We start from the raw sequence: 27411 nt of genomic DNA on the forward strand, positions 1-27411 counted from the left end.
AGGCGTTTCACTTTACCGTAAGGTGCTGTGTCGACCAAGAACTGTTTTGTAGCTTCTACTGCCTTGTTTTTGTTTTTAAGGAAATACACATAGATTGCACCAGAAAAATCATCAGTGAAAGTGATTGCATATTTGTACCCTTCAGGTGACTCTGGGCTAATAGGCCCACCAAGGTCTGTATGTATGAGCTCTAAAGGGGCTTTGGCTCTTACATCTGCCTCTCTGTTTCTGCTCTGGATGAATTTTCCCTGAAGACATGTTTCACACTGATTTGGTTTGCACTTTCCATCTTTGATTTTCATGCCATCTACAACCGTTTCAAGTTTTACTATGTCACCATAGTTGCAATGACCCATTATCTCATGCCAAGTTTTCAGATCAAAACATGCATTACAAGAATCATTACATCTCTCTTCCACAACGTCCAAATAGTATAGTCTGTCTTTTACCTTCATGTCACATGTGGTACCATCAGGGAGGATCATTTTGTTATTGTTCAACTCAAAGTTGAACTTAGCTCCTTTTGAAGCTGCTGCCTCCACAGAAAGGATGTTCTGTGGGTATCCAGGGATCAAAAGGGCATTGGTAAGCTTGACACTGACCACTCCGCCGCTGCTGTCAGCAAGTTTGATCTGGGCGTCGCCTTTCTTCAGCACGCTGCCAGTGATCCGCAATCCATCTGCCAGCTGCATGACGTGGTTCTTTGGCCAGAACGTCTCGTCGAATCTGGTGAAAGCTCCTTCGTTGGTGATGATGTGGGCAGAGGCACCGCTGTCCACAAGTAGTCCCTCCGGCTGGGCGTTGTGAGGTTGCCATTCCGTCGCCTTGAGTAAGAAGGTTTCCTCCTCTGTTCCCTGGTTGTCTCTAGCGCGAGAACTGTACTGCCCAGTGTCTTTTATGGCGGCCACCTTGCTGTTGTTTGGTGTAGTAGGAGCCCTGAAGTCACGTTGTGCTTTCTTCTCTTTGTATCTACAGTCTCTTGCTTTGTGCCCAACTTTATCACAAATAAAGCATTCCCCTTTGAAGTATTTCTTCTCCTTGTAGTCTTTAAACTTTGGTTTGACAGCTCTGTAGTTTGCGGTCATTACCTCGTCGGCCCGTGGTCTGCTGCGGTAGCGTAGCGAGCACTCGAAGCTCCTCAGCCTGGCTTTGAACTCGTTGAAGGTTAAAACTTCTCTTGTCTGAGTGACATGCACAGAAAATGGATTGTATTTGTCTGTGAGTCCTTTTAACACCATAGATACCAAGAGTGCATCACTGAGGGTCTCTTTAGCTCTGTTTAGTGCGGCCACTATCTTCTCAACACGTGCTAGATAGTCCGCTAGCTCTTCCCCATTAGCCATTAGCACATTGGTTAGCTCCGTGTAAAGCCCCACGATCCGCGGCTTTTCTTCAGACTCAAAATGGCGCCTCAGTATTTCCAAACTTTTCTTTCCATCGTCTGGCGCCTCATATAGGATTAGCAAATGTGTCTTATCATCCAAACATCCATACATTTCTGCATATGCTAATTCATTTTTCCTACCGGCCTCCACTGCCTCTTGTGGGTTAGCCGCTGCAGCTTCCTGACCTCCGAGAATAGCGTCTTTTAGGCCAATTGTTTTCAAGTACGCTAAAAATCTTGCCTCCCAGATGTGATAGCGGGCCTCGTCTCCGTCGAACCTCGGCGGCAGTCCGCGTCCGTGCATTGCTGTACCTGGGGTTTGCCTGGGCCCATAACCTGTTGGGTTCATTGCAGCGTTTCGCTCAGCTTGTGCACTCTCTCCCGTGCCATCTGACTGTGACATCTTTGCAGAATACTCAGTCTTGGTACACCAGGTATATAATGCAGGACAGGAGACTCGTGTGTCGTTTTATCGGTAGCCGCACTGTTCACTGCTCCGGTCCCATGAGTGAAGTGAACAGGAGGTTCCGCCTTTATTAATTGAACAGAGCGTATCCCTACGCCGAACAATATAGTGCTAACATGTAGTGGAACACATCGCTCTCTAACAACGGCTAAGCTAAATGTGCTAAGCATGACTTTTACTCACTCTTCCTAGGTCAGGGGGTCCAAAGCTTTTTCACAGAGGGCCGCTATCTGAAACTTATACAGAGCAAAGGGCCAACCCAACAATGAAGTGAACCATTAGACATTTTGCATTTGAAATAGTTTTGATGCCTCCAAACCTTTAATAAGACTTGGAACATTAATATTAGGTTGGTGTAACATAAGCATGTTTTAATTCCTATTCCTATTTTACAGTAAAAAGTACTACTTTTTGTTGTTTGGGCCAATTTAGCAGGAAGCCTGAGGGTCAACAAAATTTGGTCTGAGGGCCGCATTTAGCCCCTGGGCCACAGTTTATACACCCCTGTCCTGGGTGTTGGCCCGAATATGCTGATTTTGGTGAAAAAGTGATCCAACATATTTAAATCCCTTTCACGGTCTCTGCGCGGCAAAGCCGCAAAATATTTCCAGAATTTCCCACATTTAAAAAAAAATATTTTCTGCCATTTACACCAAGTCCAAATTGCGTTAAATTTGATATTAAACTCTTTGACCTGAACCAATTTAAATACAATTTTAAAAGTGGAGGGAAAAATATTTTGAATTTCGAAATTTTATGAAATTTGGCACAAAATTCTATTTTGACTTCCCGATCAAAACAGTCAATTAGACCCATGTCATTTCTTTGGGCTTAGCGATGACAGAAACCTCCCATGTCATTCCAATAGGAAAATTGCCAAATCTCTTAATATTTACACTTTATACTTTTACAAACTCCTCCTTGGGCATTTGCCCGACGGTCGACCCAGCTTAAATTTGGTGAAAATCATCTTGAGGAGTGGGGCATCAAAATATATAAATGTTTCTTTAAAATACTACGGTTTTAAGTACTATTTTTAATGCCAACCGCCATTAAAAGTAACACCTCCACCACCACCACCACCACCACCACTCACAACAACAACAACAACAACAACAACAACAACAACAACATTGCCTAAATAATGCCCCTACATGTAAAGCAAAGGCGAGGAGAAGGCGCGGTGGCATCACAGATCCAACCGTATGTGTAATAAAACGAGTAAGATCTTAGCGGCGTGACCAGGGCCGATCATTGTCGCTTGTGTCTATTTTTAATATTATTACTATCCATTGTTGTATGTTGCACCTTAACGCCGACGCAAGTTCCTACTTTGTGACTTTTTCGTTCACTAAACCTTCCTGTGATTCTCTGTGCAGTACGGACACACTGCAGTTGCGGTGTGTGGACGCTACGCGGCGGTAAAGACCCGGATCTGCCCTCTGACGTCACCAACATGGCGGCGCCCGTCAGAAACAGCCGCTTCCTCTCTTTTTTCCGCAAAGTGGGAAGTTGTTTGTTCAACTCGATTGTCATGAGTCACGCGGCCACGGCACAGCTCAACATGGAGGCGGAGAGGACAGTAAAGGTCGGACACATATCTATGTCAAGCTTGTCAAAGAATAAACATAATCAAATGTGGTCAAAAGCTGGTCATTCTCCTCCACAGGCGCGTGCCGCCGCTGCTCGTGTTTATTCTCTTCACGTGCCTGTCTCCTTTATGTCTCCTTATGTCTCCATTATGTCTTCTTATGTCTCCTTTATGTCCCCATTATGTCTCCATTATATCTCCTTATGTATCCTTTATGTCTCCCTTATATATCCTTTATGTCTCCATTATGTCTCCTTATGTCTCCATTATGTCTCCTTATGTCTCCTTATGTCTCCATTATGTCTTCTTATGTCTCCTTTATGTCCCCATTATGTCTCCATTATATCTCCTTATGTATCCTTTATGTCTCCCATATCCTTTATGTCTCCATTATGTCTCCTTATGTCTCCCTTATGTCTCCATTATGTCTCCATTATGTCTCCCTTATGTCTCCATTATGCCTTCTTATGTCTTCTTATGTCTCCTGTATGTCTCCATTATGTCCCCATTATATCTCCTTATGTCTCCATTATGTCCCCATTATATCTCCTTATGTCTCCTTGTGTCTCCTTATATCTCATTATGTCTCCTTATATCTCCTTATATCTCCTTATGTCTCCCTTATGTCTCCATTATGCCTTCTTATGTCTTCTTATGTCTCCTTTATGTCTTATGTCTCCTTATGTCTGTATTATGTCTCCCTTATATATCCTTTATGTCTCCATTATGTCTCCTTATGTCTCCTTTATGTCTCCATTATGTCTCCATTATGTCCCCATTATATCTCCTTATGTCTCCATTATGTCCCCATTATGTCTCCTTATGTCTCCTTGTGTCCCCATTATGTCTCCATTATGTCCCCATTATGTCCCCGTTATATCTCCTTATGTCTCCATTATGTCTCCTTGTGTCTCCTTATATCTCATTATGTCCCCATTATGTCCCCATATGTCTCCATTATGTCTCCTTATATCTCCTTATGTCTCCTTATATCTCCTTATGTCTCCATTATGTCTCCTTATGTCTCCTTATATCTCCTTATGTCTCCTTATATCTCCTTATGTCTCCATTATGTCTCCTTATGTCTCCTTATATCTCCTTATGTCTCCTTATATCTCCTTATGTCTCCATTATGTCTCCTTATGTCTCCTTATATCTCCTTATGTCTCCTTATATCTCCTTATGTCTCCATTATGTCTCCTTATGTCTCACGCGGTTTCCTGATCACAGGCTGTAAAACGACAGTTGTCTTGTGCGGGTTTTGTGTGTTCCCAGTTGGAGTTTGCGGTGCAGATGACGTGTGAAAGCTGCGCAAATAAAGTCCGAGGGGCTCTGGAGGGTCGGCCAGGTATTTGACAGATGTGTTTACCCCCCGCGCTGGTTAATGTACAACACAACACACAAGTTCATCTGTAGAGCACGGTTCGCACGCAAAGTTATTTAAAGTGCTTTTTACAGGACGGGGAGAGATGCGTTACAATCACGCACAATGGAACATAATAATAATAATAATAATAATAACTTTTATTTATATAGCGCTTTTCAGTGACCCAAAGACGCTGAACATAATAAAAAAAAAAAAATAGTCATGATACAAAAAATGAATACATGGAATAAGAAGAGCTTTATGCACTGCTAGACACAACTGTTTAGAGCCTGGAATGTGGAAAAGTCAAAAATAATGTTCAAATCCAGGCTCAAAACAGCTCTGGTTTGTCATGACTGCACTTTATCTGCACTTTTCTCTTTTCAAAGTCAATCTTACGGCGATCATTTATGTTTTTATTTGTTTGTATTGTGTTTTAATGCATCTTGTCCTATTCTGTAAAGCACCTACATTTACTCGGTGTCCACTTTTGGACCAACTCTGCTTTTGAGCGCAACTGACGTAATCTTGCCTCACAGTTTAATTTGTAATCGGCAATGGGACTGGCGTGTTTTCACTGTCATTCCTTAGACCGTCCTATTGAAAAGAAGTAAGCTCCAAAACAAAGGCATGTGATATTAGAAACAGAACCATTTGTGTCGTGAATGAATGTTGTTGTGTTGCTGTGTTGTCAGGAGTGCAGTCGGTCAGTGTGGACGTGGAGTCGGAGGCCGTTCTGGTGGAGACGGTCCTGACCAGTGCAGAGGTCCAGGGCCTGATCGAGGGCACCGGCCGCAGAGCCGTGCTGAAGGGCATCGGCGGCTCACAGCGAGGTGCCACAACAGCTTTACCTTTTTTTACCGTGTTATTCTTCCCAAAATGTCCTTTCCTCTTTTTACGTGATATCATTGCAATACTATTTATCTTTCTATAAACCAACCCGTTAAAAAAAAATCACCCACGCTCAAAAAATCAACAATTTAAGTTCATAATAATTATATCTGATTAAATTTTATACATATAATAGCCCTGTTACCCAGTATAATATACCCGTACTCTTAATTTAGTCTATTTTGCTTGTGTAGTCATACTTTACAAAGGTTTCAATAACTCTATGAAGATTTTAAGATGCTAAATACTAAACTTTACGTTCATTCCAAAGTTTTCTAACCCTAAAGTGTGATAAATGTATTTACCAGCTGCTTATTGGGCTTCTTTGTGTACTTTTTATAGTTTATGCTCATGTATCTCTGCGTAAACTCCAAAGGCAATCTGCAAAAACGATTTAAATATCAGAAGAGTCGTCACCTTTGCTGTCGGATGTGGTGCTGGGATTCACAAAAACCACAAACAACACCATACAAAAGCATACTGCAGTGCCTTTTAAAACGCAAAGCTCTGCGCCGACTTCCCCCGCGTGACGTTTGTCGACTCTGACGCGACACTCATGAACTACATTTGCACGTTTTCGAAAGGGCCGTGTGTTTCGTATGCACCCAGGAGCTGCATCGGTGCCGTTGGATAAGTCCCTCTCGCATACCGCAGCTCACATTAGTCACAAACGCCCGGTGTTCTTGAGTTTTCTCGTCTAAAAGCGCGCCGGGCCGTGTTTGCGAAGATAACGCAGCGTGTTGCCATGGTAACTACAGCACTGTCCTCTGTTTGCGTTTTTTTTTTTAATTTTTTTTTTTTAATTGGCTTATAAATATGTATGACCGTTCTCTCCACATACACATGCCAGGTCAGACTCGTGGTGCTCGTTTAGCGACCTGGTTTCGCCGACCTGTAACGCGTTCTCCGCTCGCACGTGGTCGGTCAGCGTGCAGTCGATCTGACCGCTGTACAGTATGTGGCACTGAGAAAAAGTATGAGTTCACCACTTGATCTAGAATGTTAAGGTTCATTTACTTTTATAACACATTACATTTGAGCTGTTTCTCATTTTTCTGACTGTTTCTGTGTTGTGACGTTGTTGTATGTGTGTTTTTAATGGATTCTTCCTCTCTAAGGATGTCACAATGTATAGTTTTAAGATATTTCAGGATTATTGACGCCATGATCTAACTTTTTGAATGATAAGTAAAGTTAACGTGACATAAACAGACGGATAAAGTTTGATTAGAAATGACTTTTTAGTTCTTATGATTGTAAAATTGAAAAATCACAATTATTGATCAACTGAATAATGTTAGCCTCCCTAGACTGTACTTGAAATTATTAGTTAATGTCATAAAAATCTTCCCCAACAATACAATACTATCATTTTTAATCATCTAAAAACAATAACGGTGCAAATAGTTTCAAACAAAGGTATTGATTTTGTGATATTTCGGCACTTTATGATACATTTGACAGTTTTCTAGTAATTAAACCTCAACTAGTACGTTTAAAGACTTGTTTCGGCACATTTCTGTTGAATTATGGGCACCCCTACAGCTTGGACAATTTGCTAAATGTCCTTCCATCTCACATCCCCATGTCATGCTACACAGTCTGATCCAATAAAGCCAACAGACAAAAAAAAATCATTTTTATAATTAATTAGGGACAGCTTCTCGTAATGAACTGACTGACTTCCGACTGAACTAAAGACTAGACCCTTTGTCCCGTTCTGCCAGACCTCGGGGCGGCGGTGGCCATGTTGTCCAGCCCGGGCGCGGTGCCGGGCGCGGTGCAGGGCGCGGTGCTGGGCGTGGTGCGTTTCCTGCAGCTGTCTCCAGAGCGCTGCCTCATCGACGGCACCATCGACGGACTGCAGCCTGGAGCCCACGGCCTCCACGTCCACGCTCTGGGTGACCTCACGCTGGACTGTCTCAGGTGCAGGCTCCTCCCACGTTCTGCCCCTCCCCCATAGTTGTGCTTAATCGAACTCAGAAATGGCTGCTGTGCATGTTTCGTTGTTGTTTGATCAATAAACCGTTCCAGGAGTGACTTTTTTGATATTAGCTGCGCTCACAGACTCATGGAAATCTTCTCTCCCCGTTTTAATAGGGCAGCAAAATCAAAACTAAAATTTTGTTTGTTATATTACGTTTAAAGTCAATATTTACCTTCCAGCGCAATTTTCCAAAGTTAACGTATTTTATTTTATTCAGATTTGTGGTGCATTGGCGGTACAATTTAAGAGCAGTTTATTCCGTGGTCGTGAGCATTATAACATTATGCATTATAACAGTATTTCTTTGTTAACCCACGGGCCGCGCAAATATGACTTTTTAAAACTAATCGTTATCTGTTTTTGTGAATTAACTCTTCAAATATGAATTACAATTGACCATTTGACCACAAATAAACTAAAATCCACAAACTTTACCATTCAAATCCGTGGCGAGCTACAGCCACAGCACAAAGGTCATCATTTTGCCGTTCTGTGCACATAAATACACCCCGGAGAAACCTGTATTCTCCACAAATCTGACCTGTAACTCGGCCTGATGGCGTCGCCCGCTTGTCTCTATGACGATGGACACGTTCAATGCCATACCGAGCTGCGTTTCCAGGCAGAGAATCATAAAAGTCACTAAATGAACCGTTTTAACATAAACATTAACGTCTCTTTCCTTTGACAGTTGTGGAGAACATTACAACCCGTTTGGAGCACAGCACGGGGGACCCAAGGACTCCGAAAGGGTACCGTCTACTTTCTAATAACACTTCATTTGTAATCATTTGCGTGAGGTCTGTGCGGCGGGAATAAAGCGTGTCAGTGATGGAGCGTGTCGTTGTAAATACTCCCGGCGCGGTCGTAAAAGAAGTCGTCTCCGTGCCCTTTGCAGAAGTGTTAAATAGCCGAGCTGCAGGTGCCGTCTTTGTAATAAAGTGTGTAAAGAGTGCTGCTGTAAATCTAGTTTTATTTAATCCCACTGAGCAGGCAGCGTTCATAATTCATGTTTGAACGTGTGCCGCAGCACGTCGGCGATCTGGGGAATATCATGGCTGGAGAAGATGGAAGAGCTTCGTTTAGACTAGAAGACGATCGACTCAAGGTAAAGAACTTTGAATCACATTTTCAGGGTTTTCCAAGTATGATTGATGATTATTTATCATAGTTGTGCGTCAGTCAAGTGATGAGCTGTGACAAAGTTAAGAAAAAAGGTAAAAATAAGAGGGAGTATTACGGAGTTGGCAACAATGTACATAACGCCATTTCTTTACTGTGTTGACCAATCAGATGTCAGAACACGCAGACCAATCAGATGTCAGAACACGCAGACCAATCAGATGTCAGAACATGCAGACCAATCAGATGTCAGAACACGCAGACCAATCAGATGTCAGAACACGCAGACCAATCAGATGTCAGTACACGCAGACCAATCAGATGTCAGTACACGCAGACCAATCAGATGTCAGTACACGCAGACCAATCAGATGTCAGTACACGCAGACCAATCAGATGTCAGTACACGCAGACCAATCAGATGTCAGAACACGCAGACCAATCAGATGTCAGAACACGCAGACCATCAAATGTCAGAACACGCAAACCAATCAGATGTCAGAACACGCAAACCAATCAGATGTCAGAACACGCAAACCAATCAGATGTCAGAACACGCAAACCAATCAGATGTCAGAACACGCAAACCAATCAGATGTCAGAACACGCAAACCAATCAGATGTCAGAACACGCAAACCAATCAGATGTCAGAACACGCAGACCAATCAGATGTCAGTACACGCAGACCAATCAGATGTCAGTACACGCAGACCAATCAGATGTCAGTACACGCAGACCAATCAGATGTCAGAACACGCAGACCAATCAGATGTCAGAACACGCAGACCAATCAGATGTCAGAACACGCAAACCAATCAGATGTCAGAACACGCAGACCATCAAATGTCAGAACACGCAAACCAATCAGATGTCAGAACACGCAAACCAATCAGATGTCAGAACACGCAAGCCAATCAGATGTCAGAACACGCAAGCCAATCAGATGTCAGAACACGCAAGCCAATCAGATGTCAGAACACGCAAACCAATCAGATGTCAGAACACGCAAACCAATCAGATGTCAGAATACGCAGAACACACAAACCAATCAGATGTCAGAACACGCAAACCAATCAGATGTCAGAACACGCAGACCAATCAGATGTCAGAACACGCAGACCAATCAGATGTCAGAACACGCAGACCAATCAGACGTCAGAACACGCAGACCAATCAGATGTCAGACCAATCAGTTGTCAGAACACACAAACCAATCAGATGTCTCACATGTAGGTTAGTGGATCCTCTGCTCACTGTTGTTGCATTATGTGTTGTGTCCTTGGGCAAAACACTTCACTCACCTCTCCTTTAAGGCCTCACTGAGCAGCTCCAGCGCCGACAGCTCACACTAGGACGGAAGCTCTGCGGTGCCAAACTAAATCCCAAACTAAATCCCACGCCAACACCACTGCACTGTCGGGCGCGCGGTCCGAGTTCCTCCCGTTAAGTGTGATGCTACAGAAAGCCAACAGTGTGTTCTGATCCTCGGCAGGTGTGGGACGTGATCGGGCGCTCGCTGGTCGTGGATGCAGGAGAAGACGATTTGGGGCGTGGCTCTCATCCTCTGTCCAAACTGACGGGAAACTCTGGAGAAAGGTGGCGTACATGTGTGATTGTCTTTGTGGTGATTGTCAGAGCCAAGTCGTGGCAGTCGAGATTAAAGAGACGTTTAGCATATATTATATTGTCCAATGTTTACCAATGTAACTGCATCAATTAACACTGCATTATTTCATCTCAGATTGTGTTGACCTTTTGGGCGTTTATTCAACCCACATTCCTCTGTTCACTGTTGTAATGTTGTATTTACTTTCCTCATTCTTCCCAGACTGGCGTGTGGCATCATCGCTCGATCAGCCGGCCTCTTTGAAAACCCTAAGCGGATCTGCGCGTGCGACGGAGTGTCGCTGTGGGAGGAGCGAGACAGGCCCATCGCCGGGAAGGGTCGAAGCAAGGTCACCATGGACACACCGGCTGCACACCTGTGAAGTTTACACCTGTGGACTTTACGCCTGTGGACTTTACGCCTGTGGACTTTACGCCCGTGGACTTAACACCTGCGGACTTTACACTTGCGGACTTTACACCTGTGGACTTTACACCTGCGGACTTTTCACTTGCGGACTTTACACCTGCAGACTTTACACCTGTGAAGATTACACCTGTGAAGTTTACTCCTGTGAAGTTTACTCCTGTGAAGTTTACACCCGCTAACTTTACACCCGTGAACTTTACACCAGTGGACTTTACACCAGTGGACTTTACGCCCGTGGACTTTACGCCCGTGGACTTTACGCCCGTGGACTTTACGCCCGTGGACTTTACGCCCGTGGACTTTACGCCCGTGGACTTTACACCTGCGGACTTTACGCCTGCGGACTTTACGCCTGCGGACTTTACGCCCGTGGACTTTACGCCCGTGGACTTTACGCCCGCGGACTTTACGCCCGCGGACTTTACGCCCGTGGACTTTACGCCCGTGGACTTTACGCCTGCGGACTTTACGCCCGTGGACTTTACGCCCGTGGACTTTACGCCCGTGGACTTTACGCCCGCGGACTTTACGCCTGCGGACTTGACTTTACGCCCGTGGACTTTACGCCCGTGGACTTTACGCCTGAGGACTTTGCACTTGGAAGGTCGCTACAACTCAAACTGAACTGCAGAACGAACAGAACGAAGAGGAGCATTGTGGACCGCAGCAGGTGACCGAGGCGGAGCTGCGCTCACACTTGCACACCACATCAAAATAGCAAAACCTGGAGCAAAACTAGACCTCTGATCCCGGTTTAGAACTGGACCGAACCAAGTCTAAGTCTAACTAAACCAGATCAAATCCATCAGTGAAAGTGCCTTTTTCCAATTAGTGCTAAGAAGATCTTAAACATGAAGATCTTTAACATGAGGATGGGCTACATTCATTAGCACTGTTGCCATAGCCATTAACAGTTAAAAATAATATTTTTTTTTAAATGGTCCAAAGTACTCAAAAAAGGCCCCTAAACCAGGAAGTTGAAACTCACAAATGGACAAAAAGGAAGATCTAAGTTATTTGTGAATCTCTCTGTTAAAAGTAAGTCAGAAATGTGCCGTAACACGCCTGTAAACGTCCTGCTTTAGAGTCACGTATCGCAACTTATCTGACTATAAACCTAACCACAAAGGTCTTATCATTTATAAACTCTCCCTGCTGCTTTCTAGATCCAGACCTCGCCTCAAAAAGCACTGAATCGCATACGTTATAAAAGACTGTGATATTTCGCGGCACATGGGTTACGACGTGAACTGCTGTGTGAACGACTATCTGTAATCCGTGTGTTAGATCCCCGTGTGCGCACGCTTTGATGTCGAGGCTGTTGTGAACTCGCCTGTAAATGCACTTGTGGTACTTTGACACCGCCGAATAATGAGCGCAAAGTTTCCTATTCAGTTGAATCCAAGCTATTTATTTGTTTTAATTTGCTTTTTTACGACGCAATTGTCTTTCCAGTGTTTCGTGTGATTGTCCATTGAGTTGGAGATGTAAATGTTTGCTTTCAAAAGGCAAAGTTGGACAGATGTAATGAGGACCGTAGGTGTCTTTTTTGTCAAATGTCATGTTTAATGTCAAATATCGTGTGTTTAAATACATGAGACGTTTGGTAAATGAAGTGTGTGGTTTTAAGTGGCTGAAATGTAGTTAAATAATTCATGTTGCGTCACTTTCTGGTTTGAAGTTTGTCTTTTACAAATACAAACTTCAAATTATGGATTATTTTATGCCTATTTGTTATACAACGCTGTGTTTATGAAGTACTACATTTGTCGTTTATAATTGTGCAGAGGTTTAAGCGCTCGAGTGCGGTCAACTCGTCTTCACCCTGTTTGTTTTACTTAATCCTCGGAAAATAAATCTGTATCCAAGCGTTACAAAAACTATTATCAAAGTTAGATACTCGTTTAAACGGGAAGCGATACTTTTGAACATATTCAGAAGTAGTATGACGTAAAGAAATGATCCTAGTGTTAATTATGACATTATGTTGTGCAGTTATGACCCTAACACGCCTTTAAAATATCTAAAAAGTAATGGAGACATAAGATTTATCTAGGATTTTTGTCGTCGTTGAAGTCTGAATCGAGTATTAACTATCGCGAGGGAAGAAGGAGGAGAAGAAGGGAAGGTAGAGGAGGATGAGGAGGGAAGAAGGAGGGAAGGAGGAGGGAGCAAGAAGGAGGGAAGGAAGGAGGAAGAAGGAGGGAGGGAAGAAGGAGGAAGAAAGGAGTAAGAAGGAGGGAAAGGAGGGAGGGAAGAAGGAGGAGGAGGGGAAGGAGGGAGGGAAGAGGGAGGGAAGAAGGAGGGAGGAAGAGGAGGGAAGAAGGAGGGAGGAAGAGGAGGGAAGAAGGAAGAGGAGGGAAGAAGGAGGGAGGAAGGGGGAAGAAGGGAGGAAGGAGGAGGGAGGAAGAAAGGAGTAAGAAGGAGGGAAGGAAGGAGGAAGAAGGAGGGAGGGAGGGAAGAAGAAAGGAAGAAGGAGGGAGGAAGGAGGAGGAGGAGGGAAGGAGGGAGGAAGAGGAGGGAAGGAAGAGGAGGAAGGGAGGAGGCGGGAAGAAGAAGGAAGGAGGGAGGAAGGAGGAACGGGGGAGAGGTGGAGTCAAGTTCCCTCCTGAGTGAAGCTTCAGTGTAAACGAGAGGGCCCGGCTGATCTTTCAACACGGGGCTTCGACATGTCGTTCACATACTCGCCTCAACGTGCGCACGACCTCACGACAAACCTGTCAAAAGTATCGTAGTACCAAACGATACTCAAACCAGCATCGCAACCAGAAGTATCGATACTGAAATAAGCCACAATCCATGTCAGTAACAGCTGTGTTCAGACTTTGGAGCCATCATTTTTGACTGTTTTTATTGTTTTTTTGTTGTTGTTTTTTGACATGTTTGGCAGGAGATCGTACCGTTTTCATTGGATAAATATACTGAGTTTATTGTTTCCCCACAAAGCAAACCCCTCCCCCTTGTATATATTTTAAATTAACCCAGTTTGATGCGTATGTCCTCGGGAAAGTCTGTTGACATCTGCCATTTGCCTTGTCGAGAACGAGAACTCAAGCATTCCATTTCATTAAAATAAGACTTAATGATCAATTAGTGTCTCCATTTCATTATTTTACCACAAAGCTGTTATCTCAGTTACTACACACTAACTACAGTATATGTATATAACTACAGTACATTCAACTAACAATGTATTCATTTCCCCCCTTTTGAGTTTCACCAAACAATGACTAAATGTGGACTAATTAAACTGAACACGGACAGAACATCTTAACAAATACTGGATGTTCAGTATGATATATTTAAGATAAAGTATTGCTTTTTGCTGAATTGAATAAAGACCGTAACAAGTACTTTTGTAGTCGACCCAGTCAGCAGTTTTATTTTTCAATTCAGTTATTGTACTTTTGCATTTTTAAGCTAAATACAATTAAAACTACGCACACTGAAGGCTTCTAAACAGAAATATAGTGCATTTTATGAAAATCTGAACTTGTTTATGCTTTTTTGACATTTTGATGTATTAATGCTACAGACTTTGTTGCTAAAACGTCTTTTGTCGTGCCTTTTAGCCTCTGCATGCTCCAGATAACAATGAACTAAAAGAGTCGCTGGTGATTTCAATAGTCTGAATAATTACTGAATAATTGTCGCGGCCTTAATGAACATTGGAATTAATTGCGCATGTTTGTCAATGTCATAAAGCCAAAATGAGATGCAATGTGGGTGTGAGATTTTTCCAGAACGTTGTGATGGATGTGCATTGAGCTGTGAGTGAGTTGGAGCGCGTCCCGTTCATTCTTTCCCTCAGAAAGAACCTGCCTGGACTTGAACCCATGTGACCTACTTCTGGAGCTCTCATGGGCTGTTCCCAAAGAGACTGAAGTAACTCTTACCTGACTAAAGGTCCCGTTGTCTCTCACGACTGCCAGGACTTTTATATTGACAAAAGCTCCATAATCATTACCTGCAGATATCATTTGTTTGAGCATTTTTTTGTCTCAATTCTTTATTTGCTGTTTTGTTCGTTCGATTACATGACCTCACGAATCAGATTTTCAATGCATTTAATAGAAAACATAAGAGAAGATAACCTTTGTTTGTCCCACAACGGGGAAATTTCATGGTTGCAACACAGACGGTACAGATTAGGCACAGTAAGTAGTATAATAAAGAAACGGATAACTTATTACTTAAGATAAGATAGCCTTTATTTGTCCACACGATGGGGAAATTTGGGTGTTGCAATGCAAGTAGTTACAGAAGTAAAAGAACTGATAACTTATAGGAAGCTTAAAAAAAAAAAAAACACTCTTAATAGAAATAAACTCTTATAGACAAAACCAGGTTGATATTCTTACTAAGGAATAGAGAGATAAAAATGAAATAAAAATAAAATAACCTAAGACAAAGATAATAATAATAATAATAGTAGCAAGAGTTAATTACAGATTAAACTCTTATAAAAAAACAAAATCTTAATTTTTTGTTTTTATTAAACATGTTGCAGTAGGACTACTTGAGCCACTACTTTGTACTTAGTCATTGTCGAATCTACCTCTGACGTCATAAACGCTCTTCTCACTTATTACTGTTTGATTAAATTACACTTTTGTCATGGAATTAGACATACACCGATGCTATTCCTTAACACATTGAGAACACAATTCAACTTAGAATATTAAACGACACAGAAACGTCAGACATTTGTGTGGCATGCATGGGAGAAAACGCGGGGACTGTGTCAGCCAGGCCGTTGTAAGGAGCCTGGCTGACCCTCCTGCGTCTCACCCCCGCGTCTCACCCCGTTTTTTCCCATGCTGGTTGGTTTTATTAGATATTCTGGAATAGGCGGGTCACATTTCTCATTGGTCAGCCTCACATCAAGGCACTTGGTATTTTTCCGTAGAGATAAAGCCTGCAAGGGGGGGTGCAACTCCCCCCCCTCTGGGGCAACATCCTTTGGCCCATCTTTACGACCCCTTCACAAACAAATGCTGTCACACACCCGTTCTTCTCTTAGACTAATGATGCAGATAAAATATCACTATTATGCAGATAAAATACATCACAGAAATATACTCATATATACTATATTCACATTTTATCACAACTTTAAATTACACTCAAAAACTCAAATGAACAAGGAAATTACATTGTTGCAACACAGATACGGTACGAAAACAGATTAGACACAGTACGTAGTATAATAAAGAAACAGATAACTTATTTATTACAGATACAACTCTTATAAAAAAAACTCTTAATAAAAAATAATAATTAAACATGTTGCAGTAGGACTACTTGAGCCACTACTTTGTACTTCTACTTCAGTCATATTATTTTAAAGTAACGTTAGTCATTGCCGAATCTACCTCTGACGTCATAAAAGCTCTTCTTCTTCTCACTTATTACTGTTTGAATAAATTACACTTTTAAATTACACTCAAAAACTCAAACAATTGCGTGCTTTCCCCCCACTATAACCTTTACAAACCCCTCTGTCCCGTCGCTCCATCATCACTGTCCCGAGGCGCGCGCGCGCGGGGGGCACATCAGCATCCTCCCGCGAGCCCCCTCCCCCCCTCCCCCCTCCCCCCTCTCCTCCCGCCCCGCTCCGCTCCAGCAGAATGCCCGACGACCGAACGGAAGCCAGGCGCTACCATTTTGAAACGCTGCAAAGCCTAGGTAAGATGGTGCGTTTTCTCCTCATTTACGCTTCGCCGCGTCGCGCCGAATGTCACCGCGGGGGAAAAAAGAAACCGACGCGGACGACGACGGTTTAAGCCCGCGCGCGCGAACGTTATGGCGGGGCGTTTTTTTCCTCTCTCCACCCCCCCCCCCGCTTTGTCCACGCGCCGTGCTCCGTCCGTGCCACACTGTATCCTGCTCCTCTGCGCCAAAAGAGAAAAACGACAAAACACCGAAAAAATGTGATTGTTCGCGCGCGACGCCGTTAACGCGGATTTGAACACGCGCCGCGCGGTTTGACGTTAACGGGGCTTGTTTTGGACGATTTGTTTGTTGGAAGTTTACGCTCGTTTTGTTCCGTTAAGCATCTTTTCCTCCCCCCTCTCTTTCTTCACAGCCGCGTACATTACCGTAATAAAGTGGGAATTCTCCGTTAATAACGCGTACGTGGGCTCCTAACAATGTATGTATTTTGTGTGTGTGTGTGTTTTTTGGTGTTTAAAATGCAACGCGTGTGAAAAACCTGACGACTCGGGTAACGTAACGCTGCGTCATCATTTTTTGGGGGGGGGGCCATGCCTGAAATGAACCCGAATTCTGCATCCACGTGTGATAATGTACAGCAGGGTACAGCAGGGTATGTACAGCAGGGTATGTACAGCAGGGTATGTACAGCAGGGTATGTACAGTGAAAGGGCAACACAGTCGGGACAGCGTCGGCGGTGTGCAGCTGCCTGGAGCCGAAACCAAAAAATAGCCAAGAATCTAAGGTGTCATGTTCCTCTTTGCCCTTTGATTTACAACTGCCATAAAGGCTGTCCGGAAGACGAGGTGCTGCTCCGCCCGGACGACCGTAAACCGTTCAGATTTAACTTTTTTTGAATTGCATTGTTTCGCTTCCCCCCCTTTAAACGGAACGCTATGTACCCGCACAAAATCTGTCCGCTTGTGCCCGCCTCGCCGCGCAGTACCACCGGTCACACGGTTAAGCCCCGGGTCAATGTCCGTGCGGGCTGATTTGACGATGTCCAAAGTCCTCCCGTTATCAGTCGCGACCGGAGTTGCCGATTGGACGAAATTGAGCGTGTAAACAGTTCGAGCGAGCCGCCGAGGCAGACGCTCGCCGATCCGAGCGGTCCTCCCCAACGGTCGAACCCGACGGCGCAACACCTTTTGCCTAAACCACCAGTTACTCGGAACAAAAAGGAGCGGTTACCGTAGCGATATGGCCTGTACTTATCCCGTCGTCTTATCTCTTAACGACATGTCTGGATGTCTCTGCAGCGCCATGGACAAGAGCCACACGGTGAAGCTCTTTGTGGGCAACTTGGCGCTAGACTCCACCCAAGAGGAGCTTTCGGCCATCTTTGAACCCTACGGCCAAGTGGTCAGCTGTAGCGTGCTGCGGCAGTTCGCCTTCGTGCACTTGCAGGGCGACGGGGCGGCCGACCGCGCCATCCGCGAGCTCAATGGGCGCGAGTTCCGGGGCAGGAACCTGGTGGTGGAGGAGTCCAGGGGGCGGCCGCTGCACTCCACCAAGGTGTTTGTGGGTAATCTGAGCGGCATGTGCACCACCGAGGACCTGCAGCAGCTCTTCCAGACCTTTGGGAAGGTGCTGGAATGTGACAAAGTGAAAGGTAAAAGAACATGCCACGTGGGGTTTACATGTGGTGTGTTTGTTAGCTTTCACAGTTGTTGACATGTTCGCTCTGTGGCTTCCCTAAACCTTTTGTGTCTTTTCACAGGTTACGCCTTTGTTCACATGGAGAACAAAGAAGATGCGCTGCAGGCCATCGAGGCGCTTCACGGCACCTCCTTTAAGGGCCGCCCTCTGTCTGTGGAGCTGTCCAAGGTTCAGCCCAGCAAACAGACGCCCACAGGAAAGATCCCGTGTGTGAACTGTGGCAAACAGGGGCATTATGCGGGCGAGTGCCCCGTGGGGAAGCCCTCTCTGGAGCAGTACCAGAGTCAAGCTGCAGTTCTGGCTGCTGCGGCCGCTGCTGCTGCGGGCCTGCCCCTCCAGGTCCAACAAAGTGTACACAACTCTGTCTACAACACCTCCACGTTTGACCCCACATACGCCGCGCTCACCGGGATCACCACAGGGACCCGCACTGACGGGAACCCAGTGAACCCTGCCGTGTACGGGGCCCTGGCCAGCCAGGTGTATGGTGCTAATGTTGCCAGTCAGCTTTATGGTACAGTTGCCAACCAGACAGCGCTGACGTCTGGTGCTACCCAGGTCTACAGCTCAGTGGGCCATCAAATCTACGGGCAGGTGCCCGCCTCGGCCGCTGCAGCCGCTGCTGCTTACTCAACTCCAGTTTACACCCCGACCATGGCCAACGGGCACGTCTACTTGACGGCCACCCATGGGCTCGAGATGCAAACGGCAGCTGCTGCTTTAAACCCCGCCTACTCTATGGGCCCTGCCATCTACAACGCCGCTGGCCCAGCCTATGCCCACCTCAGTGCGATGGGAGCAGACCCCACAGCAGCCTTATTCGAAGCCGCGAGGCAGGCACACTACTTCGCCCAGGGCCAGCAGGTCATGGAACAGCAGAACGCAGTCGTGGCTGCGGCAGCCGCTGCCGTGGCCAAGTCCGGTGAGAGGGACCGCAGCCCCCTGAGGAGGTCACTGTTGCCAGACCCAGTCATCAAACCCTTCATGTACCAGAGGGCGAAGCCTCGGCGACCGCTGCTGCCCACACCAGCAGGCCGGGCTGCAGAGGAGGCAGTGGAGGTGGCAGAGGACCCCATGGCCAGGTAAAACAACATCATCATGTCACTGGTTTATTAAAATGGTTTCATTGTCATAAATGGCTGTATTTTTCCAGTATCTGTTGCCGAGTGCTTGTGTCCCTGTGTATAGACTGTGTAAACTCCTCCCCTCATATCTCCCAGGTACTATGCGGAGTACTACCAGCAGCTGCAGCAGTACCCACAGTTCCAGTACTACCCTCCCAGTGCCATGGCCGCTCTTCCTGGGATGCCCGGAGTGACAATACCTGCGATGACCGCTCAGCCTGTGGCTGCGCTGGACGCTCTCAGGCCAGTGGTCCCCACAGCCGCGGCGGTGGCTGCTGCCATGGCTGCGCCCAGGGTGTATGAGCCGCCGTTGCCGTTGCCGCCGCCCACGCGCAAGGAGGCCATCCTCCGCCGCCCCGAACTCTCCCTTCACACGCCTGAGCCCCCCTTCCGATAGTCGCACTGCCCTCTCCCAAACCCCGTCTCTGCCCCTCACCACCCTCAGCAGCTGTACGTGTGAATGTGTCTGTGTCTGGGCTCCAGCGTGGCGGGCGGGGTCAGACCTGGGGCTTCTTGTATTAACCTGCTTTATGAGGGCTAGAGCTGGTTCTGTTTGCAGACTCACAGTGCAGCCTCAGTCCATGACTCCCGTCTGTTTATGGGCATTCTTTCATTTACTTTACAGTGCCAGTCTCACAATTGTGCCAGTATTGATAATTCATTGCCTTTTTTCTGCAACCCAGTTATGATTTTCTAGGGCCAAATTTCAAAACAATCTTGTCAGCCTAGATAATCAGTTTCGGGCAGCTACGTTGCAGCCTTTTGCCTTATGTTGAGTGGTTTTAGTGTGTTTGGCGTGCACCAGACGGAGCGTCGAGCTGCACTGTGCCGGGGCCAGCAGAACCAGGCTGTGACTTTGGAGGCGTCTTGTGTTGAATGTAAACTCGTTGTAGTCGTGACTGAATGCGCTGGATGATTGAGCTCCTGACCTTGCTGTGCACAAACGCAGCGGCTACAACTGCGGCTTGCAGATAGTGAAGCACACGTTAATCGTACTGTAATGTATGGCCGCTCCTTTCCTCCACCCTCTCGCCTGAAAGACACTGCTTCAGCCCTCGCCACAGCTGCCTACCTCTGACAGTCCCCTTCAGCTTTGTTCACTTTACCCAGTCAGCAGCTTTAGTTTGGGAGGACAATGACTGTACATTTTATGTATTTCCTACATATTCAGATGCCTTTTTTTTAATTAGTTCTTATGTTCTTTGTTTTTAATGTAGTTTAAAGTCACTCCGGGGGCGCAGTAATTGTACAAAGGCCCCTGTGTGACGACTGAATGAGCTGTTTACAAAGGATCTTTACACTGCATCCTCTATAGACTTATTTGATGACAACGATGTGCCTCTACGCTTTGAGTGAAGTGCATTTAGTGGAGGGACCTCCCGTTATAAGTGCTTTTTTACTTTACTAATCATTTCAAAAAAAGGGTACGGGAGCTTTCCTCTGTACTTGCACTTGTTTTAACTTCATGTCATGGGTTTTAAAAGCCACAATCGAGCCTTAAAGGTTCATACAAGCGAACAACATTGAATAGCACCTGAGAGATGGGGCAGTGTCTTTCAGTCGCTCTGAGTATCCTCCTTAATCAGACGCGCTTCAAATTGTAGTTGCAAAAAACAACCGGACAAATGAGTTCTGCCTCTGTGGAAACTTCACTTTTATCGTTCGTTCCTTTTTCTCGAGGGCAAATCTCACTTGTCTCGTTCTCCGCGGAGTGCTTTTCCACGCACGGGAGAGAGCGTTTTTGCAAGACTCTTTGACAGTGGTCTGAGGCACACGGACGTACCCCCTTTCCTCCCCCCTGTGGTTTTTAGTGGCTAAGTGACTTTTGCATCTCACATTGTAATCTCTGTGTGTCCTATATACAAACACATACCAGTTGCATCCTTTGTAGAAATGTGTGGTTTGCGAAATGTCTTCTTTGCCATGTTTAAGACCGTATTTTTAGAAAAGTATTCCGTTTTTCTTTTTTAGGAAAAGGACAAAATCTGGCATGCTTTTTATTAAGAATATGTATACTCTAATCATTATTATAATGATAATAAAGGATGTTTGGCTGACTACTGTGGTAAAAGAAAGCAAGGTTTTGGACATTTCCCCTTCTTCCTTCTTTGTTTTTCTGCACTCTCTGTTTTCCTGTGTAAAAAGACAACCAGACCCCTTTGACTGGGGGATCCAGGGGGACACGGGCGTAGATGCTTCCCCCAGCTTTGCCCGGGACAAGTTTGGGTTGGTGCTCCCATCTCTCTCTCTCTCCAGCCTCTAAAACGCAGAGCGCAATCCCATTTTGCGGCGCAGTCTCCTCCCAGACCCACAGGTGCATAAACGGCACAAAGAGTTCATGTTGAGAGCTGGCGAGAGGCGCACAGATAGAATGGCTACATTTTGATCTGTGGAGCAGTGCTTTCTTTTCTCTCTGTCATGGGGCTTTTACTCCCGTGGGTTGTCCCGTCTGGTCTGGTCTGGTCTCCCTTCTGCACCAAATTCTCCCCCCCCTTTTTTCTTCCGTGTCTCTCTTGTGTCTATACTCTACTCTTTAAACCCACCTGCATGCGTGACGCTCTCTGTAACTCTTTCGCTCAAGCAAAAATCCCCCCAAAAAAGTGAACGCAACATTAGCCCAGATCTGACTAACTATCTCAACTGAATTAGGTGCCAGCGTCGGGAAGCGTGAGCCGCCGTGGGGACGATGTTTAGCGCGGCGCATCCACGGTCTCTCTCTGTGTCGTCGAGCCTTCAAGGTAAATGAACAAGCCAAAAAGCACAAAAAAACCAACAACAAAAAAACAAGCACTGACCTGACGTCTCCCTCACCCTCACCTGCCGACCTTTTTGACCTGTGCCTTCCCTGCGCCTTCCCTGCGCCTTCCCTGCTCCATCACCGACCACTCCCCCTAACCCTCACCTCCCTCTCTCTCCTACATGCTCTGCTCGATCGCCCACGAGCCTCCGCCTGCATGTGGTGGAGCCGACGTTTCCCTCCGCTCTCTCCTTCCTTCTCTGTCTTTCACGTGATTGTTGTCTCGGGAAATATGCAGCGGTCTGAGTCGTGTCCATCGCTTTACATATCGAATCGGAGGCCTGGATTTGGTTCACGAAACAGTAACAAGGGTCTTTTTATTGTCTCAAGAGCCTTAAATGCGAAGTAAGTGAAGCTAATAGCGTTATCGAGACACTATGAATGTCTTGTCAGTTTTAGTAACCCATCAGTATCCGAACAGGAGTAATACAGAATGCATTTGTTTAAAGATGCCCGGTGTAAGAGGCGTCCGCCACCAGCTCGGAGATGTTATTGCGTTGGCAGGAACAGTGTGGCGTTAAACCAGTCCATCGTGCGTTTGTTCGATCGCAGTTGTTTTTATGGCCAAAACACGGAAAGAAAATCAATTCTGACGTGTTACTCGGCTTTACTGTGGAGAGCAAATGCATGAAGACCAGCAGGTGGCGGACCCCAGGGAAGCAAAGCAGAAAATGCATCTTCGGGTAGAATGCAGTAGGCGTTTTTTAACTGCCATCATGATAGAAGTACTTTTAAACTGTAAGAGATTAGTATAGATTGCGTTACAAAAAGGTAACTCTCTCTATTGGTTTTGCCGTTTAAGCCCGTGTCAAAGAATGTCCCACTTCTTCATTGATTTAAAAAGTGAGATTTACATAGAAGACATGATCAATTTATGTTTTTGCAAAGAAATCAAGACTTTTTGGGTCTGTGTGGAAAATCATATGGTGTTACTGCAATTAATAGTATTAGCTTATATTTCTCGACCCTTAAAAACAAATTCAACGACATGTTCTTTCTCTACAATTTGAGGCGGTCGCTCTAGATTACAATAAAATCAAATTGGCTCTAACGGTAGGGAATAGATCAACATTTAGATAATACTGTTCATGTATTGACGATGTGCTAAATAATCGTCTATTGTTTCAAAAAAAAAAAAAAAACTTACAAAAAGCGGATTTAAAAAAAGAGAAAAATGGCTCTAGGTTAATATTTTTGCACTTTTTTGATCAATTTGAGAGGCATTGCAAAATAAAATGATTATTAAACCTAAATAAAATACACTTTAGAGGCATATTTCTGTCAGATTTACATAATATCGTCTGGCATTTTGCTCAATATTGATTCCGTCACATTTACTCCACTGTATTCTTCGACGCAAAATTCGCTCTCTTCCCATTCCACCGACTTGACTTCACATTTGAGCTCTTGAGATGCATTCACACCTCGGCCTTGACGCCCCGACACTGACGGCGCCTGCGATGCGAAGCCGCCCGCGCTGACGTCTCACGTTCCTGTGCAAAGTGATGAACACGACCGCGCCCGGCGAGAGCATGGCTGTCGTTTCCCCCCCGAGGCCCGCGCAGGTCCGGACCGGCTCAGTCCGCTCCCGCGCTCCTCCGCCGTGTTCGCCGCCCTCTCCTCTCTCTCTGACCTCTTGACCCGCCCGCCTCACTCGCCCTCTCGCCGTTCACCGCGACTTTTATTGCGCTTGATGATTGTCTCGCCGCCGCCGCCGTTTTGACACTTTAGATCTGGGTGTGACGAGGCCGTGCTCGGACCGCTCGTTTGTTTGCCTTGCTGCCAAATCTTTTCTCATTTGAATGTCCGAGTATGACACAAACGTTTGCAGTAGAGCGGTGTGTAGACTTTGAAGCGGAATATCAGAGTCAGGAGTTCGATCTTTACCGGTCAGGTGTTCGATTTAACTCCACGGATGTGTCGAAAGGTGAGTCCAAAGTTTTGACGCTGACAAAACACGTCGACCAGCGATGATTGAATGTCTGACTGAACAACCTTTAGTGAAGAGAAAGGTCTAGATTTACCTGAGTTTAAAGCGTTAGGGCGTGGCAGTCGTGACAGTCGTACGAGCTGTAGAAAATGTCAGTTAAAGTATTTCAAACAGTATCATTTTCATTGCAAACCTTTTGATTTAGCCTCTTTTGTACAATGGTAAATGTGTTTTCTACTACTTTACTACCTTGAAGTAAAACAGCATTGAATATATAATAAAAGCAGCATAAGTCATAGAACATTTCATGGTTATATTACATATTTTTCTAGTGCAGGGCGTCTACTTGTCTCCAGAGATGCACAAGATCAGTGTTTTATATTCTTCTCACTATTGCCGTACAGTTTGAAGCCCAAATAGTGCCATGTATTCCTTTTTATTGTAGGAAAGTAACTGTTTTCTGAAGACCGTCAACTGACAGAGTAACTGCAGAGAAACAAATCCTTACGCAGTTATTTCCTGACACGTGTAATTCAATCAATCCCAATCCAATAATTAGATAAATGCAAGACAATTGGCCTGCCACGATGAATACTACATCGACGTATCGTTCATTAAATAAAAAGGTGGAACAATATTTATCATGTGCACGTTTTCTTCTGCACGAATTGGTAATGTGGTGTAATTTATATTAGAATGATGAGATCTGTGCCATAGACGGTTGAACTTCTATGGCTGATCATTTACATTCGCTTATCAGGATACTTTTCTGAAGCAATATATCGTACTTAACTACTCGATATTGTACGGTGGAACGCAAAAACCTCTCCGTGGAGACGAGCGGGTGGCAGACAGAATAAATACACAGTGCACCTTTAAATCTGCCATATTTGTGTGGTTTTGTCGCTTAATCTCCGATCCTGGCTGTCGTAGGGCTAACTTGGGTGCTAAGTTTTACATGCGGGTTGCGATCGCCTCCTCGTTGAAGCCTTGGTTGTCCTCCTCCTGCTCCTCCTCCTGCTCCTCCTCTTGCTCCTGCTGCTACAGTGATGTCAGCGACGCCTCTGCACCTCTCCCTGCTCTACATTCACAGCACAACCTCCACCTCCTGCACCTCTCCTTTCTCTTTTATCTTTCCCGTTTGCCGCTGCGCTTTGACCGAGGATTGTGCGCTTTCTTATTCCCCACGCTCTCCTTTTCTTTCCTTTCTTTACCGTCGTCATCCGCCTGAGCTGTGGAGATGACTGCGATGTGACGTAGATGGAGAACGATCAGTTATAGCACAACTCGTAGACCATATTGCCTTGTTTTTTAGTGATATACCAACAGTTATACACTAATCAGGCATTATGACCAGTGACGGCTGAATTTAATCTTTATACAGTAATATATATAAATAGGAATAACATCTAGGTTCAGGATTTTGCTCAGTTACGGATGAAATTGTGATTGTGTTGAGATTTCTCGCTCTAGATAGTTCTGTTTGCCGTGGTGTTTTATGGATTATGTCACGTTTGTGGAGAGAAAAGGCAAAACGAGAACAAATATGACATTTTTTTCTGAATCTCTTGATGAAACTTTAAAAATATCAGGAGACAGAAATGCGTTTAATGTTGCACTTTGTAACTTTTCTGGCGGAGGGTCTGCTACCTGCTTGTCTCCAAACAGATGTTATTGCTTTGCTTGAAATGTTCCACAGTTTGGCATTTCACTTATATGATTTATTAACTAAGTGTTTTACTGTGAGCCTTTTTAAAATCTTAAAGAGAACAGAAAAACAACAGAACTCGACCAAAGAGAGGACAGTCATTTATAAAATGCAGCAAAAGACATAAGAAATAAACAATATATAAAAATGTATTATTTTAGGCACGTTTTATTTTATTGACGTCCCATTTGGTCCAAAGTCTGGCAAATTTGTCCATTTTAAAATTAAGGCAAAATGTGATTATTATATATATTTTCTTTTTCATTTTATGTATGTCAATTGAGTCCTTGATTGTTGATGTATTTTTTTCCATAATGGCCTCTTTACCTGCTGCCAAAAGTACTTTATGCTCCAAAAGTATCCATTTATTGAGTCCGTGGCAGGAGTTTTGAGGCCCAAATACATCATTCTGAAGTCCATTGGGACGTCGGTGTCAAAAACAGTCTGCAGTGCTGTGTTAACCAATATTTAAGAGATAAGAGTCAAGATATAAAGTTTAGTTTCATACTGTGGAACATTCCGGGCAAAGCAGTATCATCTTTACGGAAACGCACAGAGCAACTTTACAGATTTGTATTTTCAGTCCTAGATTTGACTGGTAATGTACGACAAACAAGGTCTAGAGGAAACACTCTTTTTTTTTGTCCAGTCAAACCATTAAAGACGACGTCGTGCAGTTCACCGGAGCAGGTCAAAATCTGCCAAAATACTATCGGAATAACTTTGGATCCGCAAATAAGTACATTATCTCGTCACTGTAACTCAAATACTGATGAAGTACGTTTCAGTTGGTCTTCGTGCCTCACATATGATCAATAACAAGCGTGTGTTCATAACGTAAAGCCTGAGCGCTGTCATAAGTCTTCACAGCACAACTGGAGTAGACTGCTGACAAATACACACCAGCAGTAGTGTTTACAGTAGAAAATACCTCATGTACACGGTAACTATGTCCTGTATTTGTGATTCATTCATTATAGATGCTGCACTTTTGTCTGTTTTTTTTATTTCTATTTAGCTGCCGTTTGGTACTACGTGTTCACTAGCCAGCAGGTACCTCTTCAGTATAACCTGTGCCGAGTCACCATGTATTGTAAATAAATGTGGTAGCTTCATTTCAGTAACTAACGCGTCCCATGTAGGTAATTAGAACAGGCCAAGTGTAGTTAGAGTGAAACGCCTGTGGTAATTAGAACCATCCCGACACGTGCGAAGTGTCTGGAGGAAAAGGATCGTTTCAAGGACGATAATAATGACTGTGAATGACAAATCAATTCTTGTATAATCGAGCCGACTGCATTTGATCTGTATTTCTGAGGTATATTTAACTGCATGCGAGACACTAATAAACTTTATTTTTAATTCTCATTAATTTGGTCTGATGTATTTTATTTCATGTGGATGTAATTTGTGAAATGGAGCGTTGAATAGATTTATTTAGCCACAATTAATTGGAATAGATTTATTTAGCCACAACTAATTGGAATAGATTTATTTAGCCACAATTTAATTTGATTAGATTTATTTAGCCACAATTAATTGGAATAGATTTATTTAGCCACAATTAATTTGAATAGATTTATTTAGCCACAATTAATTGGAATAGATTTATTTAGCCACACTTAATTTGAATA

General features: G+C 44.6%; 2 protein-coding genes across 2 annotated transcripts; both read left to right on the forward strand.

Annotated features, from left to right (window-relative positions):
- Nucleotides 1-3285: 3285 nt before the first annotated feature.
- On the forward strand, nucleotides 3286-10882 carry ccs (copper chaperone for superoxide dismutase). The gene is made up of 8 exons (XM_072459229.1): nucleotides 3286-3438; nucleotides 4717-4789; nucleotides 5503-5640; nucleotides 7426-7624; nucleotides 8377-8437; nucleotides 8716-8793; nucleotides 10301-10404; nucleotides 10637-10882. The coding sequence occupies exons 1-8, from the start codon at nucleotides 3307-3309 to the stop codon at nucleotides 10794-10796; spliced, it is 945 nt and encodes a 314-aa protein (XP_072315330.1). The 5' UTR covers nucleotides 3286-3306; the 3' UTR covers nucleotides 10797-10882.
- A 5571-nt stretch (nucleotides 10883-16453) lies between these two features.
- rbm14b (RNA binding motif protein 14b) lies at nucleotides 16454-27145 on the forward strand. Its single transcript, XM_072458568.1, has 4 exons — nucleotides 16454-16531; nucleotides 17819-18171; nucleotides 18280-19300; nucleotides 19439-27145. The coding sequence occupies exons 2-4, from the start codon at nucleotides 17823-17825 to the stop codon at nucleotides 19737-19739; spliced, it is 1671 nt and encodes a 556-aa protein (XP_072314669.1). The 5' UTR covers nucleotides 16454-16531; nucleotides 17819-17822; the 3' UTR covers nucleotides 19740-27145.
- The last annotated feature ends 266 nt before the right edge of the window (nucleotides 27146-27411 follow it).

This window comes from Eucyclogobius newberryi, unplaced genomic scaffold (genome assembly GCF_026437365.1).
Source record: "Eucyclogobius newberryi isolate DKJ021-1_F unplaced genomic scaffold, fEucNew1.0.hap1 SCAF_22, whole genome shotgun sequence".
In the NCBI taxonomy this organism is placed as follows: domain Eukaryota; kingdom Metazoa; phylum Chordata; class Actinopteri; order Gobiiformes; family Gobiidae; genus Eucyclogobius; species Eucyclogobius newberryi.

Coding starts and splice junctions, on each gene's coding strand:
- rbm14b (XM_072458568.1), top strand. CDS start 17,823: ATGGACAAGAGCCACACGGTGAAGCTCTTTGTGGGCAACTTGGCGCTA. Junction 18,172..18,279: donor GGAATGTGACAAAGTGAAAG/GTAAAAGAACAT, acceptor GTCTTTTCACAG/GTTACGCCTTTGTTCACATG. Junction 19,301..19,438: donor GCAGAGGACCCCATGGCCAG/GTAAAACAACAT, acceptor CATATCTCCCAG/GTACTATGCGGAGTACTACC.
- ccs (XM_072459229.1), top strand. CDS start 3,307: ATGGCGGCGCCCGTCAGAAACAGCCGCTTCCTCTCTTTTTTCCGCAAA. Junction 3,439..4,716: donor AGGCGGAGAGGACAGTAAAG/GTCGGACACATA, acceptor GTGTGTTCCCAG/TTGGAGTTTGCGGTGCAGAT. Junction 8,794..10,300: donor TAGAAGACGATCGACTCAAG/GTAAAGAACTTT, acceptor GATCCTCGGCAG/GTGTGGGACGTGATCGGGCG.